The following is a 19,758-nucleotide window of genomic DNA, read 5'->3' as shown; positions in this document are numbered from 1 at the left end:
CCTTGTGTGTTAAAAATATTCTTCAGAAAAAGAAATTCTTTCTAAGGCTAGGCCTCATCCAAGACTTTACATAATCATTCTAATGTTTCATGTAAAACCAACTGCATGCAAAGAAAATGGAGGCCCTGGTGCTGCAGTGAGACCTGTGAATGCACTACGGTGATACCTGGGAGAAGTCAGACAAGATCCATTTGCTCTGCAGCCCTGATTCCAGTACAACACTAATGATGTACTTTAGAAATACTGAGCTTGCTAGAGTATATGTACCAATTCCTATTAAATGTATAAATGATTGCACATCACACCACACAAATACTGTGTTCCTTTTAGAAGGAAGTCCAAGTAGTTTAGCAGTGGATTATTTCTCATATGGTAAAACTGCAAGATCTAGAGAAAATTTTTAGCAAATCTCTATAAACAGTTCCAAGGTTACTGAAATGGTGGTGTTGGGGTGCTTTTCTGAAGTCTGATAATCTTACTTCTGCAACTCATGGCATGTGGTATTCCTTCAGTAAGAGTATTTCAAGAAAAAATATGCCAATATTCCTCTCTAGTCAAATACTTTCAGTTCTTAAGCAACAGCAGAAAAAGCATATAGAGCATTACTCAGTCTTGCAAATTCCTCATGAGCAACAGGAGTTTGGCAAGGATTTGACTGGCTTTTCTCAGTGCCTAGACAAGCCTATCCATGAGAAAAACGCTTGGATAGACTATCATCTTCATTGCTCTCCCTGCTGTGGTGTGAAACCCTTTTCATCTTATTCAGCATCAAGTAGAGGGAGAAGGAGCCCAGTTAGAACACCTGCAGCAGCCCCCTGCCCTTCCAAGTCTGCTGGAGAGGAGAGAAACCTGGGAGAACTCACTTGGCTCTCAAACTGTGTAAGCTGTGCACATGTACCGAAACCAAGTCTTTCTCCAAGAAATGCTGCCTTGTTAAAATTTAGGCATGGCCTAATCAGAGTCCCATTAACACTAAACAGAACACATACAAGCAATTTTTAAAGGTATAACTACATTTTTTCTCTTTCACTACTCTATAAAAGAAAATGAAACAATAATATAAATCCAAATTCTTCTCTTGCACAAAATACGAAAGCTTATGTTGAACTGGTACTAAGAATCAGCTGACTTTACATCTTGCTATCTCTGAACAATCTTAGTATTATTTTCCACTTAAGTCTTTTTTTTTAATGTGCTGCTGACAAGCCATTTTCTGGCTGCCTACACTTGTAGGACATATCAGTCCGTAGCTAACAGAGATCAGTTGCAAACATGAAGCTATGTTTACAGACAGTGACAACAACAGAAATTCTTCTGTTGATGACTGTTGACAAATGTAGTGATTAATACATTTGAATAACTTTAAACAAAAGAAGCAAATTAAAATTTAGGTTTTGTTCATTCAGAACAATTACTGTGTGGTATCCTTTTGCCTGTCCGTAATCAGAAAGGTAAAATATAAGTAGTTGAATTCAGCTTCCATTTTCCAATTGTCAGAGGAAGCATCTTTTGAATATGGGAGCCAGCATCCACAATGCAGGCTCAGTGCTGCTGTTCTTCTGGGTGAGGTATGTGGGGCCCAGGCCAATGAAGCTGTTCTTGCCCTTTACTACAGCTGATGTAGCAAATCACGATGGTCTGGATGAAACAGAGTTCAATCCCTACCCCTGCAAACACCTCATTCAGTTGGTCTGCCAGATGGCTGGGCACACCCATTTTGGAAACCAGAAGTGGTCTTCAAACTGTTAATTGGCCACCACTGGCCTCCAGTATTTCTTAAAATTTTGCAGAATATTTTTGGTTTTGCTGTTGTTTTGGTAAAACAAAACCAGCATACAAGTGATAGCTATTTCTCTGAGTCATCACTTCAGTGTGGCCAATATTGTGACAACTTAGCGGACACATAGGAATTTAATATGCTCTTAAATATTCTTATGCTCTGTTTTGTGCTGACCAAAGGGGCCCAGCCCAAGCCTGACTCATCCTTTTCCATCGTACTCCATATTTCCAAATTAAAGGCTGAAGCAGGGCCTCTGCTCATGCAGTGGAGGATTGTAGCAAAAGCAGATAGCACTGGCAGCACAAAGAAAACCATGATGGCTCCAGCTCTGGTTTGTGATGCTTGCTCTGCCATCAATGTGAACTGCTCAGACCTGAGCTCAGCTCAGGTGGGGGTCAAGAATAACTACAACAACAACAACAAGAATAACAACAACAACAACAACAACAACTACTACTACTACTACTACTACTTGTACTTCTTCTTCTTCTACTACTACTACTACTACTACTACTACTAAAACCCCAACAGTTGGCTTGCCTCTCCTTAATAATTTCCCAAACTCTTATTCACTCAAAAGCCTTTATAATAGCATGTGACGTTGCATAACCACATTGTTTATGGTTCAGGATCATGAAAAGATTAATGTGGCAGTGTTTAAACTATCTGAAATTAATACTAGATTCTGGTATTGATTCTCAGCTAGGCTGTTGAGAGTTATGGAAATATTAAACATTGTCAGGATAATCTTAATTTCCTAAATGTGATTGTTATGTATGAAGTCTGCTGGAAATATTAAACATTGTCAGGATAATCTTAATTTCCTAAATGTGATTGTTATGTATGAAGTCTGCTCTCTTACTGAGCACTCCAAAAAAGTAACTGGGAATATTTTCATTGATTTCAAGGCAAATTTAATTAGGCTACTTGTCACCTAAGTAACTTATCAGATTACACTCACTGAATTTAAACCCAAGATTTGCAGATTCCCATTTTTCCCAACTTTTTAATGAATAGGATTTTAGACATGTTTCTTAAAAATACATACTTTGGGGATAACCCAAAGGGTTGGATACACTTTTCTTTTTATATATAAATTAATGCTTTGGGAAGAAAGGCCAGAAATAACCTGTATATAAACTTGCTGAAGTCAGTACACAAATTTTTCAGAACCGATCATATTTGTCTAAGTTTCTTTTTAATCTGGGACTGCACACTTGCACAGAAAGGGTGAATGCTGCCTAAATGCTACATCCAGATACTATTCCAAAAGTCCACGATCAACTGTCCTTTTGACATTCACAGCTGTTTCTTGACCCCTGCCTTCTCCCATTGTTGTCTGGCAGAAGACAACACTTGGGTCATATCTCTTTGCCTGGATACATTAGCTAGAACCAGAGCACTACAAGCAACACCCATGTCATTCTTATTTAGTGGCTTTAGTTTGTCACTTTTTAAAGCAATATGATCATGCTTGCTTCAGAATGCTGGTGCAAGATTCAAATTGAGAATGCCTGAGCATTTCTGAAAGATGCTATTACCCATCATTTCCATCCATACTTATATTAGTGCTGTAAGTATTCAGAACCCTAGAGGAAGGTTTCCATTTGCAGACCAGGCCTACCATGCCAATTTTATCCAGCTACTGCAAGCCCAATTCAAAGTGCAATAATAAAAAGTCACAAGAGATATTTCCATTGAAAACATGAGGAGTTTTGGTTAAAATCTGAGTATTAGGAATCCACATTGGGCCATGCCCGGAAATCTTTTTATATGGTGATTTTCAAGATGAATGCATTATTGTGAGCACATGGTATGTAAATGCATTGGGCTGCTTAATAAGCATTCACTGACACACATCTGCAGCTTTGCTAATGTACCTTTTATTCCTATGTGGTTGTCAAGGAAACAGGTTATGGCCCAGTATTCTGTCTAAAATGTACTGAGCAAGTGTTCTATGATAATTTTCTTAAAATAGGGACAACTTAGGTTTCGTAGCTCATTAATTCTGTAAATGCAGGTAACCTGAATTTATCTAATTGTAATGTTTCACTGATTAGTTTAAACCACCAATGCCATTTTATTGTCTCTGAAAATCCAATACATTGTCTATGTCACAGCATTGTATGTTAAAAGTAAATTTAATTACAGAAAACATTTTGAGATATTCTAGGAATTGAAGAGGAATTTTTGGCTTGTTAGGTTGTGGTTTTTTTGATTTTTAAAAAATTTTATTCTTAGCCCTACATTCTGCCTGGTGACCTTCATTACTTATTTCAATTTAGAGATACAACAGCGAGAATGACGTTGATGCAACAAAGAATTTCCTAACAAAATCTGTGCAAATAGTGCCACTGAAAACAGTGGGATTTCTCCCTTTCTTACACTCTTTGGTACCAAGGACCACATTAAAAATTAATGAATTAATCAGAATTTCACTGATTCTTTCATTCAATACCTTATACTATACTATAATATCTTAAATCTAAATCACAAGATACCAGGCATACTTATACTACCCAAGATTATTATTGGACATTCACAATAAGAAAAAAGAAAACTGCTAATATTTGAAAAAGCCATGCAAAATGTGAACTGTTATTTTGAAATATCCTTTGTGATTATTCATCACAACACTACACCTGAATCTACAAACTGCTCTTTCCAGCTCATGAATCAAGACTCTTTTTACTGTCCACGATTAAAGTCATGTATGAAGGTAGAGATTCTATGAACTATACCCAGCTTAACCAACACAGCAGTGTCAGAAACAGGCACTGGCACTGAGAGTTCCTCTGTCTTTCCTGTGTGGCACAGGTCTGTAATGAACACTCATGACTGGGATCCGGAGCTAACATTCTAGCATGCTCAGGACATTTGTGTGCCTACCAATGTTTGGTTTGTACAGATCATTGGAGGCTGTAACAACCTCTTTCAAAAACTCTTCTGTCTGATTTTGTTTGTCCAAGCTCTATGGCAACAGAAATCCAGTAGGAACTGGAAAAATCCAATAATTTTGACATGAGAAGAGAGCAATGTGGTACCGTAATGAGAACATATCTTAAATTATTGTAATAAATTAGAAATTAACAGAAAATGTACCCAGGTAATACAGTGGTGATGGTGTTAAATAATTTAGCTCTATTTCTATGTGAGATTACCCCATAAACTTACCCACCTAAAATCAGGTTGTTCTTCTGTTAGAGTCTTTTAAAAGTGGTATTGACAGGTATTTTCAGCAAAACCATCTCAGTAATTTTGTGAACTGTGTGGCTATAGTGTATCAGCCTGCAAAGGGAAAAATCCAAATTTAATGACTTAATTATTAGATGAGTACTAATTTCCACATACATTGTGTAATTCATCAAAATTTTCCCTGGGGTGCTGTAGGGCTCCAAATTTACATCTGGGAGTTTTAGAACACACCAGCAATAAAGCAATAGCATTAACCAAACTTCTGCTGCATTGTTTTATTGTGGTTTAACCTGTGAAGTGCAGACTGGACATAATGATATATTCTAGACAGAAATGTAAGGATGTTTTCAAGTTTAAAGTAATTATTTTGAAAGACATTTTCTTTCTTTTTCTCTTCCACCACTTTTCTTTTGATCTCTCTTGTCACAGATATCACCACAGTATCTGTGATAATGACATTTCCAGGCAGCTCTTGTTCTCTGGAATACACTTCCTGTATTTCTCTGCTTAAATGATTATTCATTACTGTCAAACATCCTGATTTTATTATTATGTATCAAACATCCTAAAAAGGTTTTCCTGTAACAGTATAAAGATTATGCAGAACTGGGTTTTGTTTCAAAGATACTGAAAAAAAATGAAATTGTTCCATAGAGAAATTGCAAAATCATGCAGATAAGGCCTTATGACTCAGCTGATAGGCATTCATACAGCATCAAGTACGGAGCAGCAATTAAGAATACATAGCTCCATCCTCCATTTGCAAATAGACCATATGCTTTTAGCAATAAGATTGTACAGCAAATACAGGATCCATTACTTTGGCTTGAAAAGGTAAGAAGGGGAGCTAATTTTTTTGTTGTTGGTTTAGCCTCATATATTTTTTGTATATGTTAATCTGAATAAGAAATGTGGAGCTTACATCTGCCCTTAACAAAGGCCAGAATGAAAGAAAATTGCAGTAAGTCATTATTATTACCTCAAATTACAATAAAGGCATATTCATAAATGACCAAAATATGATAAAGGGGAAGCTTAAACATCATGTTTGGGGGAATGCAACAGTAAAAGACCTTACCAAAGCTAAGGATTTCCCAAATCTGGTAATGCTGGAATTTAAATACAGTATTATCTATAATAAAGCCCTTTTAATATTTAGTAAAGCAATTTATGTGATGAAGCACAACAGACACTAGATACCTTAAAAGGGTTAATTGGTACCTATTCATTACTATCAGAATCTGTTTAATAATCTGACAAATATTATCTGAATACAGCTAGTTTCCCACCGAGAGACCTGCAGTTTCAAATCAAAATGAAGTTTATAAGCATAAGTTACCTTAATTAGAAAGACCATTGAAAAACATCTCCACAAGTGTCCAAGTGAATAATATTTTGGTTTGATTTTATTTTTACTCATGCTTTGTTTAGATTTTCTGTTAGGCAGAAGTGGAATTTGCATGGATAAAAGAACAAATTCCAATTATAAAAAGGGTGGCTCAGTATCAACAATTAGACTTCTATGATAAAGCTGACTGCCCTCCCCCCCCCACCAATCCACAACAAAATAAATCCAAAAACCCTAACAGTCCCCCCTGACAAAAACATTTGCAGGCTGTGCTGGAGGTGGGAAAAACTGCATCTGCTCCTCCATGCCCTGGTTAGCCCCCTAAGCCAAAGAATAAAATAAAATGAAGTTTACAGAAGATTTTTTATGGCACCTCTGGCTACAGCAGTCTAACACTGCATTAGCTGGATGTAAGTGCCACTGAAAGACATGCAGCAACCTACATATAACAGTCAAACTGGAAACAGCTTGCTAATTACTGGACTCCTCCTAAATAAAGAAATCAGTTTCTTTCGCTAGAAGAAATTACCATTCGCAAGCTGCCAATGAGTTTTTCCGGACTCATGAAAGCACTTGAGTTCAGTCAGATTCATTACACGAGAGGACTTGCACCCCTTAACAAGGAGCAAATCTGCAAATGGATTTAAAACTACCATAGGGAAATGTGCTCATGTAATGGAGCTACTTTTTAAAAATGCCTTGAGTGGGTATGTTTAAACACAAAGATATAATAAAAACAGTTTATTGCTAAGTGCCCTATATTTTCTAAAGATAAGTATCAGAGGCAATAAATAGATTCGACACAGCATTTGCTCAGCATTTCCTTTAAAAATAACCACACAAGAAATAAACAAAGAAATGTACTTTCTTACTACATTTAATGGTTCCCTCTGTATTAACATTTTAGACAGGAAAATAATCAGCAGAAGCAAGCTACTGGAGATAAATCAAATTACAAAAAATGCAGGCTTTAATACGTCACTTGAGAGATGCTGTCTGTTACGTTTTCAGTTCTGCTTCTTTAGATGGAACAGAGGAATACTGGAGTGCATTAAATTATTCTTATAATTATGAATCAAATGGTTTTATTGTCATCATTAAAGATTTGCCTATTATGACACATGACAAGTCATATTCCTGAACAGTTATACTTTGCTCATTTGGAATGCACTGAACTGGTATATTTAGAAGTAAATGAGAATTAGTTTAATATTACTCATACTGTCAAGGCTATTACTGATAATTGGCTGTGCTTCTAAATACCTCCTCTGCATTCACTTTCAGTGCTGAGTCTCCTTCCACACAAAATATACTCAGTCATTTTAAAGTCAAGGACATGAAAGGAAAATGGCTTCCCTGCTGCAAAAGTCTCATTGCAGTAGTGAGAATTTCTCAAGTCACGTACAAAGGGCATCAACGAGGAGATACACTACATTATAAGCTCAGTGGAGACATTCCGTAACATCTGATCTGTACCTGTGGTATACTTAATATTTAACTTTACTGGCACTGTAAAAAATATTAGCTAAAAATACAAATAAATAATTTTAATACTTAAATTTTTCAAAATCTATAAGGTCTGCAAATTACCGCAGTCCACAAGTGAGCTTATTCTCTAAAGGCTTGTTTAAGGTCTGACAGGAGTTCTTTTGCAGTATGCCTAAACACAGTTCTTTACCTGAACTTCAGAATGGGTCCACTATTTAGAGAAAGATTTATTAGCATTACTGTGGCTGAATTCAGCAAAGTTGAAAGAAGGTTTAAACCTTCTGATTCTCTTCATTTGTCAGCTGCCAAATGTTTTAGTGATATTTTTATACTTGTGGTGATAATAAAACTATTACTTTATATACACACAGTACAAACCTTGACCTACATGCAAGACTGGGCTAAATTAAAAAAGAAACCAGAGTACGTTTCTGGGAACAACCAATGCAAACCAGAAATAAACCAGGTTTTTGTGTGTACAGCTTTATAAACATGGCATCATTAAGAACTGATAGCCACATGGAAACATAAAGTGAGATCACATTCTCAGTTAGAACTAAGAGGAAACAACTGCGACATTTCCATTTGCATTGTGATATTGCTGTTAAAGATCTTTCTACATCTCTACCATTGAACCTTTTAAAAGGATTTGGTTGCCAAGGAAACTGGTTCTGGCCCAGTATTAATCTGAAAGAAATATATTATAAAAGTTGGTGTAAATAATACAGTACTCATAATTATTGTTATTCTTTATGCTCAAATTCAGGTTTTTGTACTTAAGGCTGTTAAGATTTTATTTCGTAATATTTTTTGTGTGAAGTAAAACACATTTCAGTGAACTGATACTCAATTCAAGCTGACAGGGCCATCTATATCAATCTCTCTCTTTAAAGTTCTCCTACCTGTAAATAACAAGAAATACTGCAGTTTTATGTTTGTAGCCAATATTGAAATTATAAGCATTAAAGCATATTATTCTTTATTTAATATTTCGCACAAAACATAAAACCGCTTACGACAGAATTTAAATATTTTTCTTTTTTCTAATCTTCTTCAATTTTTATTTCTGCCTTTTAGCTGCAAGTTTAGTAATTCTTATATTCAGCTTTAAAATGTAATTGAATCAATAGGGTTTTCAAAAATTCTTTTGTTGCATAAGCGTTGCCACGCCCTTAGTACATATGATTATTTTAACAGACATGATTGCTCCACATTCACAATAGATTTAAAAGAACAGATAAGAGTAATTGTCATGCCAGTATGTGAAGCCAACAATTTAATATAAGTTGTTTTCATTAACAGTTTAGTACATTTTAAAACTGAAAGCTACATTCCAAAGCCCATTTCATGTTCTTGCAACACTGACCAAGAAAACAGTAAAACATGCAAATTTCAACCTACCTGCATGTACCACTTAGAGCAGTGTTAACATGGCAATGCACCCAGCCATTTTTATGTAAAGCGATGGAGATAAGTTCTGTTCTTGGTCTTCTTAATAATTTTTTAGAAGCAGTTGTCAAAATTCAGAGGGTAAGCAGCTTGAATAGACCGTGAGCAGGAGAACTGAGTTTATCAACAGGGAAAGCAGGAGTGGGGAAAAAAAAAGTCCTCATCCAAGGTTTTCCGAAACTGCAAAACAAGGTTGACTTTTTTTTTTTTCCTCCTCCTCAGAGGGTTCAAAGCTTGAAGCTGACCACTGCAAAGGCCACTTGTCACATTTACTGAAAATCAACCTATTGATATCACAGCTGAAAATATAAACTCGACAACCAAAGCCCATTGCACAACGTGGACTGCGTAAGAGTTAAAAATAGATTCGACGTGCCTCCTACCTGCATAATAAATATGTAAGTTTCAAGTGCTTTAATTCGATATTCACATTAATTAACAATACAATATACATTATTTAAACTACAGTAAATGCAAGAAGAAAAAGGGTGACACCATCTGGAAGCACAGTTTGCTTTTTTTTTCCTTTCCGAGGGCTAATAATGTAGTTTGAATGTGATGACAAGCTAACAGCTCACCACATTGCAAATGAAAAAAAGAATTCTTAAGGTGATGCTCAAATATCTAAGCCTGTAATGAAGCACAAACCAGTCTTCACTACTGCATGACATGGCACACAGACCATTTACATACTCACATTTGAGATACTAGGCACAGTATAATGAATTCAATACACAGCATGCACACAGCACAAGCAACGTTAATCCTGCCTGCCATTTTAGGCTTGCAGGAGTAAGATACATACTGCAGCACAGCTCTGGTAAGGGAGGAGGCAGGGGACAGCTCACCTTAAATGCGGTATCTGATTAATGTTGTAAGTGACATTGCGTATCAGCTACAGAGTCTTGGTTCAACTGGGTGGGAGGGAACAAAGAAAATTGTCATCAACTGGTGATGCAAGATGAGCTCCAGTCACTAACACTGTTAGCAAACTCCAAATTCTACAACGATACAGTAGTAGGCATTTCAAACTCTTATCAAAATCTCCTTGTGCAATGGCTGAGTCGCCTGCCGAGGAAAACAAAACAGTCTTCTTGCTTATTGGAGAAACGCTGCATCCACTACAGCAACATCCTCTCGATGCAGAAAGATTTCACGTCGCACATATTAAATCCTGGATGCATTTCCTGTGCTTCCTTAATTTTTAAGTTTCAGTATTAAAAAATAAAATTAAAAGCCAATGATAGCAAAAATAATATAGCTAAAGGTCTGATGTTCAGACAAATAAAACATTTCTTTTTCTCTGCTTTCTGTTTTCTCTCTTTTACAGTCCATCAAAATCCTGAGCAGTATTGACAAACCACACGAGCACCGGGTCTGACTGCATGATCAGCTGTCTGTGTCTACGCTACACCCTGTTAACCACAAGCAGTGTTAGAGCTAAATATATCTGCAATGCAGAAGCAGTAGGTGCTATGTGGTATACAATTCTGATTAGTTTTAAGATATATTTCAATCCTCAAATATAAAAAATAAAACAAAATTTGCAGCTCTCTGTCAAGCATGGTATCTGTCAGACTTACAGAACATAAAAGCTATCCTAAGTACACTGACCTAGATAACACTAAGAAGACTTAAGCAGCGTGCAAGCATACTCACTGTCAAAGCAAGGAAAATGAAACAATGCTTGTCTAATCAAACTGAAAGCAACAACTCACTACCACAGTATAAATTCCAAAATGCTACGTACTGTATATGCACATCTCATGTTATTGGAAGACGCAAAGCTCCTTTGTTTTTTTTTTTCTCAGCGGCTTTTCTTAGCTACGGTTGCACAATGACATTCTGACATCATGGAGGTCAATGCAGATACTAAAGTGCTGTCGTCTTTAAGAAAAAATAAATTGAAATATAAAATCATAGCTAAAAAAAAATAAAATAATAATAATAATTAAAAATTTCTCATCACCTACTTAATGTCTTTCTATTACCCTCTGAGATTAATAGCATGCACGTTGTTCAGCCGCATACGTTAAATTGGTATCACCCTCTGCAGAGACTGCAAGAGCATTTGTGGGAATTAGATTTTTGTAAATGTCAAAAAAGGGTTACCATCTAGAAAACTTAAAAATACAATAAAATATTTTGCATGTATAATGAAAAATATGCAAAGACAAAAGCATCAAAAACTGCCAATCTGATTTTTTTAAAGAAAAGCCTAATAAGCAAAACTGGTGCTATTTTTATTGTCACTCTATCTCCAAGGGGAGAATGAGAGAACCATGTTGCAGTTTACTGTAACCTGAGTTACCTTCCTAGAAGGCCAAACCATCAGGTAAGGTAAAACAAACCATAAGATCTACGTGTTTAGAGAGCAGAATCCCCCCCCACACTATGTCGGTGACTTCTCTCAGCTCTTTATCTCTCTACCTGCAAATACCGCAAGATGATACCCAGCGCAAGAAGAGCACTCTGAAGATTAATGTGTTAGCTCTAAAAATATTCCACTGAAAGATTTCTTTAGGTAACCATTGTTTACCATATGTATAAGTAAATCTAGATGGCTTCTGACCAACTGCAGAAATAAACAGCTCCTTGTGAGGCCAGATTTGTCCAGAGAAGCGCTAGCTTTCATTTGACCTGCCAATATGGCTGAGGGAGAAAGCAGCCAAATTTTCAAACACGTATTCTTTCCCAAGGAACGTGTGTACACGATGATTTATTTTTTTTTCTCCAGAAGAGCACTTATTTTTAAAAGTGAAGACTAATACCAAGTATTGTTTTAAATCAGAAAATGTTGCATAGCAAAAACTAGGCTGCTGTACATATGTATTCACTTATTTTCAAAAAATAGACAATCTGATTTTGCTTTTTCCCTCCCTTCTTCCTTCTTTTTTAATGATTAAATAGGTATCTGTTTAATCTGGAGGTTTTTCTTTGGGAAGTAACTTAGCATTTTGTTCTCTTTCATTTTAAAGGCTGGGAATGAGATGTTCCTAATAGTCAGTGCTTTAAAATATTCAGAATCCCCTTCCATAAATAGCACATCTGTCACAGAAAGGGAATCCAGCCAACAGAACGACAGATCAGACCAGCAAAAACAACTGCTATTCCAATGCATGATTACGAAATAAGTTTGGATTTTAGCAAGCCTTTATTTAGAATTTTTTTTTTTGTTTTGAGCTTTTTAAAGTATGAGCTATCTGATTATATAGATGCCAGCATATATCAAATTTAATAATGTTAAATATGGATTAATTTTGAGGGTTTTTTTGCGTTCATCTCTTTGTCAAATGTATATTGTCATGTTAGTTTAAAACCATGACCAAGTTCCTATAGATTTCAAGAACGGGATATATGAAGCAGTTTTTTAAAGTATGGTATTATTATTTCAGAAACAAGTGGTAGTTTTGTTTAAAGACAATGATTTCCAGCAAAAGACTGATTTCAGTAGAGTCTCACAATAAATATTCTTGAAGTCAGCATTCTCATTCACCCAGAGAAGTAGTGCTCTGGGACAGACACAACAAGGTGATTTGGGTTGTGTGATTTAGGAAACATTAAAAACCTGCTGGAAGTGAATGCAGCAGACGAATAAACATGTCACAGTGAACATGGAAGTGAACGTCTCCAAATCTTTATGTGTACCTCCTGCTTTAATGGGCCATTTTCACAGCTTAGTAATAGTTTTGCAGGCTTAGATTTGCAATGATTTTGCTTCAGACTCAACATAATTTCAGCTCAGAAATCAGTTTCTAAGTCCTTCTACTGTTGCACAATATATGCCATAGTAAATAAATAAATTTTTAAAATTGCGCTTGTAAGTGCAAAAGTTGCAAAAGTAAATCAAATTTTTCAAGGTTGACATATATTAATACTGTATGTTACTTCTCAGTCAGCAACTTGGATTTAGTATTATTTGTGCTAAAACTGTTACAGTCCCAAGGCACTTGATTCCTTACTTCAAAATACCCTGCCTCTGCTGGGTCAGGACTATCTCTGTCTATGCTACAAGCTTGTGTTGGTTCTGTATTCAATCCACTTAAAGTGAGCCTATTTCAAGTATCCACATTGGATCTCACAGGCTATTTGTGTTGCAGCCTTTCCCACTTTCAAGCATCCTACTTGTAAGCACACTTCCTCTTCCTTTATTTATCACCACTTGAGTGCAACAACATCTTATCTCTCCTCACATACTATAGCTTATCAAAACTGGTGAGGAATGAAGAGTTCCAACATTACTTTATATTGAGCATCCTCCTCGTGGTATATGGTTTTTTAGAGGAAGTGTCCTAGTCCTCCACATCAATCATTTGGCAAAAGGAGATAGAGTGTAGAAAGAAAGACTTACTTGGAGTCCCTAAAACTGTACTGATTTTTGTCTCAAAATATTGCCATGCCTTGTTTTCTTAAGAAGGAAATTCTAAGGGCAGTCTGATAGTCTGGGATCTCTGCCAAGCACCAACCTTGTACCAGTAAATATCTGGAGGAAGACTAGGAGACTTTGAGAAAAAAGTGACAAACACTTTTAATTTGATATGGATCAGCTCAATTCAGTCTTTGTTTGACAAAGACCCAAGGGACTAAACTGTACCACCAGCTATATAGAAGACATGCTGCATGTGAGACTTCTGCTTAATAGTAGTAAACATATTTAATGAATGAATGAACAAACATACATACACTTGGGTTCATTCTCACCTTAGTACTCAGAGTTTTGTTTCTTTTGGTTTCAAAAGTGTTTGTCAAATAAACAATATACAGCAATCAAGGGACAGAATCAGTCCGAACCCTCAAGAAACTGTAGTCAACTGTTTGGTGATACCATTCCTGCAAAGCAATGACAAAGGACACGAAGCACAGCTGGGAATCCAGGGTGGGTGTTTCTGAAAGGGCATTCCAGAACTGGCTACAGCCTTTCAGCAAACCTGCTCTTGGAACAACTCCTTCAGCCTCTGAATTCAGCTGTATTAGCTACATTTGTCTCTTCATTCCACTAGTGCCATTGCATAAAACACATTATTGATGAGCACTCAGTTTGAAATTAAGAGTTATTCTGGAAAACACAAAACCCTCACCCTTTATCGTGAACTAAAACTCTCTGACTTAACTCAGGAAAACATTGATATACCCAGACACTGGGCATAGTAATTAACCTGCTGATCTTCCATCCAAACTCCGACTGCTACATCCTACATGAAAAAGCTGCCTCCTTCAGTACTGAAATCTCCACTAGATGTTGTTGGGATGTAGAAAACAAAACGGGGAGAGGAAAAAAAAAAAAAAGACTGATGTTAGAACCTCCAGAGTTTGCCTTTCCAGAGCCAAAGTAAAGCACATTTATGTCTGATCCAGCCAACATGCCCTGGACTTCCTTTTGTGTACACATCTAGTTTAAATTGCCCCAAGGATACAGATAACTCAGTTGAGTGCTGATAGTTTTCCCAGACATTCCCACAATTCCTTCTGTGTCTCTGTATGACTATAAAGTCTTCCATTATTTGCTGGGACAGAAAACAGTTGATCTTTGTTATTCCTATGAATGATTTACACACCTTCATTTTTAATTATCACACTCATATAAACAGGCCATGAAAAATATCTAAGTGATCTAAGATGCAAGTTTAGACTCCTGCTGTACCTGTTAGATGGTGATTTTTCCAGCAGAATTAAAAGAACAGCATTTAAAGGCAATTCTTTATATAAAAGGCAAGAACTGAGAATCAAGAAAAAATAGAAGGTATCTGAATATTATGAAGTGTATTCAGATAATCCATTGTATCAATGTATTATGAATATGCATTAGGAAAAAGCATAGGCTTTCCTACACTGAAGGATTGCAGATAAGTCATGTATTAAGACATACATTCGGGTGCTGGATGTTTTTTTGTGAAATGCTTCTAACAGCCACTTATACAGTCTAGTACTGTATAAATGATAACATCTTTAAGGATAGAACACCCGAGATTCACTGTAAACAATTGGCAAAGAGAATGTCTTAAAAAACTGTAGAAACATCCATGGAACCTTAAGAAAGGAATTTACAGATATTTGCACTCACCTTTACAGGTTGTGTTTCTGTATAACATGACACAGTAATTAGCAATAACAAGTGGCTTTGTCTTTTTTTTTCTCTGAATAGTGCTTTAATTACTGATGAGTATGGTCCCTCCATCTAATTCTACCTCCTCAGGTCCTACTTGCTTTCTAAACTGCTGCCAGACACTGTGACAAAGGTTTCAAATTTCTGTCTCTTATAACTCCTGGCTAATTCACATGATTAGTGAATGTCAGTATTGTATTTTTATCAAATTATTATGTCCTTACCAATTTTATTTTTCTCTGTACAAAACAACACAACTTGCTTGTGTTGATCAGCTCATCCATGTTCACGTCACCTATTTCTTCCAGTTTCAAGGGGCAAACTTTTATTTTAGAGCGTAACAGACTCAAAGATTTGATATGGAAAGAGGCTTCACTGAGTCACATAAAATCCTGCAGAGAGATTACAGTCATTTTATCTGAATCATCCTTGATAATACTAGACAGTAGACAAGAAGGGCAATAAAAATTAGGTTGGAAAAAATAGGTTGTAAAGAAAGGAAGTTTCTCAAATAGTCAACATAAAATCTCTTCAGCCATTTTACATTTTCAAATCATCAAAAAAAATTCTTTTAAAGACATTTGATTAAAGATACTTCTGGAACATAAGACTTTTAGAAGAACCAGTCTGTGAATATGATCTCAGTTATTGTTTTTGGTTTTTTTTTCCATAAAGCTTTAGTAGGGACTGTCCAGCTATTTTGAAGAACAAACAAGATGAGAAAAACACACATTTCTCATAATTAAAACCAGTAAGAAATCACTTGTTAATAATGCAAGCAGGATACAAGCAGGGGTAAGAAGCTGACATGTGTCAGCAGAATAGAACATACTTGAAGTCCCACAAAAGCTGTTTAGCATTTGATAAAATAAATGTCACATAACAGGACAGAGTAATCCCAGTGCTTAAAACCCATGTGTAGAGATGACTGCCTCATAGCTCCAAATAATCTTATTAAAATGTAGAACCAATGCAACCAACAAATTCATTTCAGGCTCACATGTTCCAGCTTAGCTGTCCAATATGCTGCTAAATGTGGGCTGCTCTTTGAGGCCAGTAGATGTCAAACCATTTCTCCCAATTAGTTCAGTCGTGAAGCTTGTTCCTTCATTTCTTCCTCTGCTCCTGACAAATGGGAGGGAAGTTCTAAGCCTTAGTCTTCCAACTGTTAACCTGGTATGTGTAACCAAGACCCAAGAGCATTAACAATGAATCCCAGATCATTTCCTCCAACAGTACAGAGTGAGATTTGTCTACTCCCACTCTCTTCTGCTGCCATCATTTCCACAGCTGTGAGTATTTATTGTACTGACCAGGCAGGTACCTCATTTTATAAAAAGTTGTTCTACAAATTACAGCTCTCTGCAGTCTGAACTAGTTCAGCTAGAACTGAGGTCAGTGTAAATGAGGGCCTGTTTAAAAAGCTTTCAGTCCTAGATCACTTACAAAATTACATAATTTCTCTCTGCACAAACTCCACAGCTCTTCCATTTGCAGAACTGAAACTGTTCTGATGGTTTGAATGAGTCAGGAAGATAAATGGACACACTAACAGAAAGCTGTATCCCATTAAGTCCTTAGGAGTTTCAACAAAATTTTAGGAGCTGTTGAGCAATGGTAGTGCTTTGTTAGAGTGCCGAATTACAAAAGGCTCTATTAACAATAATAATACACTTTTACAGCATGTTTTATCCAACAATCTCTGAGATCATTACAAACATTAATTGAGCCTAACTATAGCCTGTGATGAATTAGCATTATTATGCTAATTTTACGGATGGAAAGAGAAAAAGACAGAGAGGTTAAGTGATTCACTCAGGAATAGAACCCAGCACCACGTGCACAAGGGGATTATCCCAACCAAGAATTGTTGACAGACTAATCCAAGAGGGATGTCAGATACAAACATTATAAAACACTCCCAAAACCATGATGCTCTGAGGAAGTGCTCACCAGCAAGGAAGTAGTGTTGCTGCAGATATACAGCAGGTACATTTCTTTCATTTGTTTGTTTACTTTGAAAATCTCACTGGACCTTTGAAAAATCATTCATAAGCACCAAGAATTTCTTACTGGTTATGTTGGTTTACTCAGGTACATATCTAAAATTAGGAGAATATTTTAAATAATGGCTATGAGGCCTGAAGCAATCATCTGCGTTGCTTGCATCAATTATGACTTCAAAGAAGAGGGCAGCATGACTGTATCCACTTTCTTTAAAACATTATGCTGGATATAGAAAGGAGGACAAAACAGTTAAAATAATAAAATGCCTCTCCAAGTACCATTCCAGTTTCCTTCAATATTTTCAGCTGTTGGGAAAAAAACAAAACCAACAACAACGAAACATTTCAAAGCTATTCTGGCTTCCTTTCCTAATTATTCAATAAGAATAAACTCTTAATCTGGCACTCAATCTGATTTAATGTATCTTATAATAAGAGGTACAACAAAGTTGCATCTTTTCCAAGCATCAGGGACTCTATTTCAGACAAAAATAATCCTTAGCCTTTCTTCCACCCTTTGTACCATTCACATTTTCTACTTACTTAACACTGGTAGTTTGTTTCATGTGCCTGCTTGGTTTACTACTCTTTAGACTGCCTTTTCAATTATTCCTAATGTCCAAGATATTTGATACATTTTGAAATGTTATCAGTTTCTAAACTACCACAACATTTATGCATATGTGTCTTGTTAGCCCCCCCAAAAAATAATTTTAGTTAAATCCTTAATAGCTTTGTCATTGCTGATAGCAAAAGAAAGCAAACATTCTCTTACAAATATCCAACAGGGAGTAACTAGTAATTAATGAAAGATGTTTTCCTCTACAACATACTGAAGAAATTATAAGAAATACCTGCTTATGCTGAATATGCCTTTTATTTGCTGGGCAATTCTGGCACTATCAGTTTATATGAAAATTTTCCCTTCTTCCTCATTTCATAAAAAATAAATTAGTGTAACATAGGAGCTGAACATAAGCAAATCAACTGCAGCACAAGCTTAGTCTCCATTTCCAGCTAACCACAATCCTCTATCCCAGCAGTATGGTCAAGGGTAGGAGCTTTATCCTGGAGATTTCACTGAATACCCTGAGGATTCCATAAATTAACATCTTCTGCACACTGCTGGTTCAGATATACCAGTCATGACATTACTTCAATGCTGATTCTGACAGAAGATGACATTTGGAAAGAACAATCAAAATGCTGAGCCATAGAAGAGCCCAAAACAGCCAATCAGGACTAAAGGAGCTCACCCTCACACACTTGAACAGGCAGAGTCAGACACAGAACACTTCTGTTTTGATCCTCTCCTTGTTCAATATGAACTGAAAGTAAACCCTGAGCCCAGGACCCTTAGGTCTAGATGAATATTTTTGTTGCTTTGTTTATTTATATAAGAAAGGTCTAAACAACCACAGATCCATCTACATTGCCAGTTGCAGGATGTAATTGCATCAGCACCTTGATACCTGAACTAGTAGTTTGGGTAGTGACAGAAAGGAAGATACACAATTGCTCACTTCAGCCTAGGCCAATCACAGAAATTCTTGGGATCCTAGACCTGGTGGAATCACAGTAAAATCCCTAATCTTGGTGATCTTCCGGGTTTCCACGAACACTTGAGGTTGAAGCTGTGTAAGCCACTCCACTCAACATGAGGAATTTGTTCTTGATCCAGGTAAAGGGTTAAATCCATTACTTCAAGAACAGACTGCATCACTTTTGTTTGTCCTGGTTCACTGCCTGGCTGTGCAAACACTTGTGCTGGCACAGGGAAAAGGGGTGGGAACAAATACCTATGGCTGGGGAAGTGGCGTGACTGCCTCTTTTGGGAAACAGTTCCTGGAAGAACTGACATCACCTTCATTGTGTCTGCCACCTCTTAACACAGCCTTGTATATAGTTTAGACCTGTAGGAGCCAGGCAGAGACCACACTGCTCCCAGTGCCCAGTCCTTGTCAAGGCTGGCTGCTCCCTAGGGAAAGAGAGACAGATGGCAGCACGCAGAGCAGGTGGCTCACCAGACACCCTCTTCCTGTCCTGAAGTAAGGGAGCAGGGCAGGCTAGGGGTGGTAGCCATGGTCAAACCAGGTCATCAAGCAAGTTCATGACAATGAGGCAGGTCTAAGGTTAGGCTGAGAAGTCAGTCTGCAGGTGAGGGTTAGATACTGCCCTGTGACTGACAGGCAAGTTTGTGATGCCAGAGCAGGGCTGAGGTCAACCCACAAAGTAGTCCAGCCTTGTGATCCCCAGTCAGAGCAACAGTAACAGGAGAGAGCCAAGGTCAGGCTGGGAAGTCAGTCCATAGGTCTGAGGCCAGAATAGCCCACAGTGCCCAGATCAACAGGACCTACATATATAGGCACAGGTATGACTGTGTTGGAAA

General features: G+C 36.9%; 1 protein-coding gene and 1 long non-coding RNA gene across 9 annotated transcripts in view; one reads left to right on the top strand and one right to left on the bottom strand.

The window, feature by feature from the left end:
- ZBTB38 (zinc finger and BTB domain containing 38) overlaps window positions 1–19,758 on the bottom strand; it is a 40,466-nt gene that overhangs the window by 15,417 nt on the left and 5,291 nt on the right. The window contains exons 1-4 of one of the 8 annotated variants that reach the window (XM_033516618.1): window positions 11,011–11,086; window positions 10,109–10,174; window positions 9,213–9,440; window positions 4,959–5,068 (exon numbers count right to left, since the gene is read on the bottom strand). The exons of 1 other annotated variant lie outside the window; for it this stretch is intronic. Coding sequence is in view for 2 of the 7 variants with exons in the window: in XM_033516617.1 (XP_033372508.1) it covers window positions 9,213–9,218 (6 nt within the window). In the remaining 5 variants the exon portion in view is untranslated. Of the gene's footprint in view, window positions 1–4,958; window positions 5,069–9,212; window positions 9,490–10,108; window positions 10,598–11,010; window positions 11,093–19,758 lie in introns of those variants that run through there. 6 more of the 8 variants (XM_033516617.1, XM_015637454.3, XM_015637456.3 and 3 more) reach the window with 6 other exon arrangements.
- On the top strand, window positions 5,703–10,675 carry LOC117244845. The gene is made up of 3 exons (XR_004498654.1): window positions 5,703–5,809; window positions 9,483–9,658; window positions 10,591–10,675. It is a non-coding gene; the product is annotated as an uncharacterized LOC117244845 (long non-coding RNA).

Source organism: Parus major, chromosome 9 (genome assembly GCF_001522545.3).
Source record: "Parus major isolate Abel chromosome 9, Parus_major1.1, whole genome shotgun sequence".
In the NCBI taxonomy this organism is placed as follows: Eukaryota; Metazoa; Chordata; class Aves; order Passeriformes; family Paridae; genus Parus; species Parus major.
The sequence above is the reverse complement of the archived record's forward strand: the minus strand, read 5'-3'. Positions and strand labels throughout refer to the sequence as shown.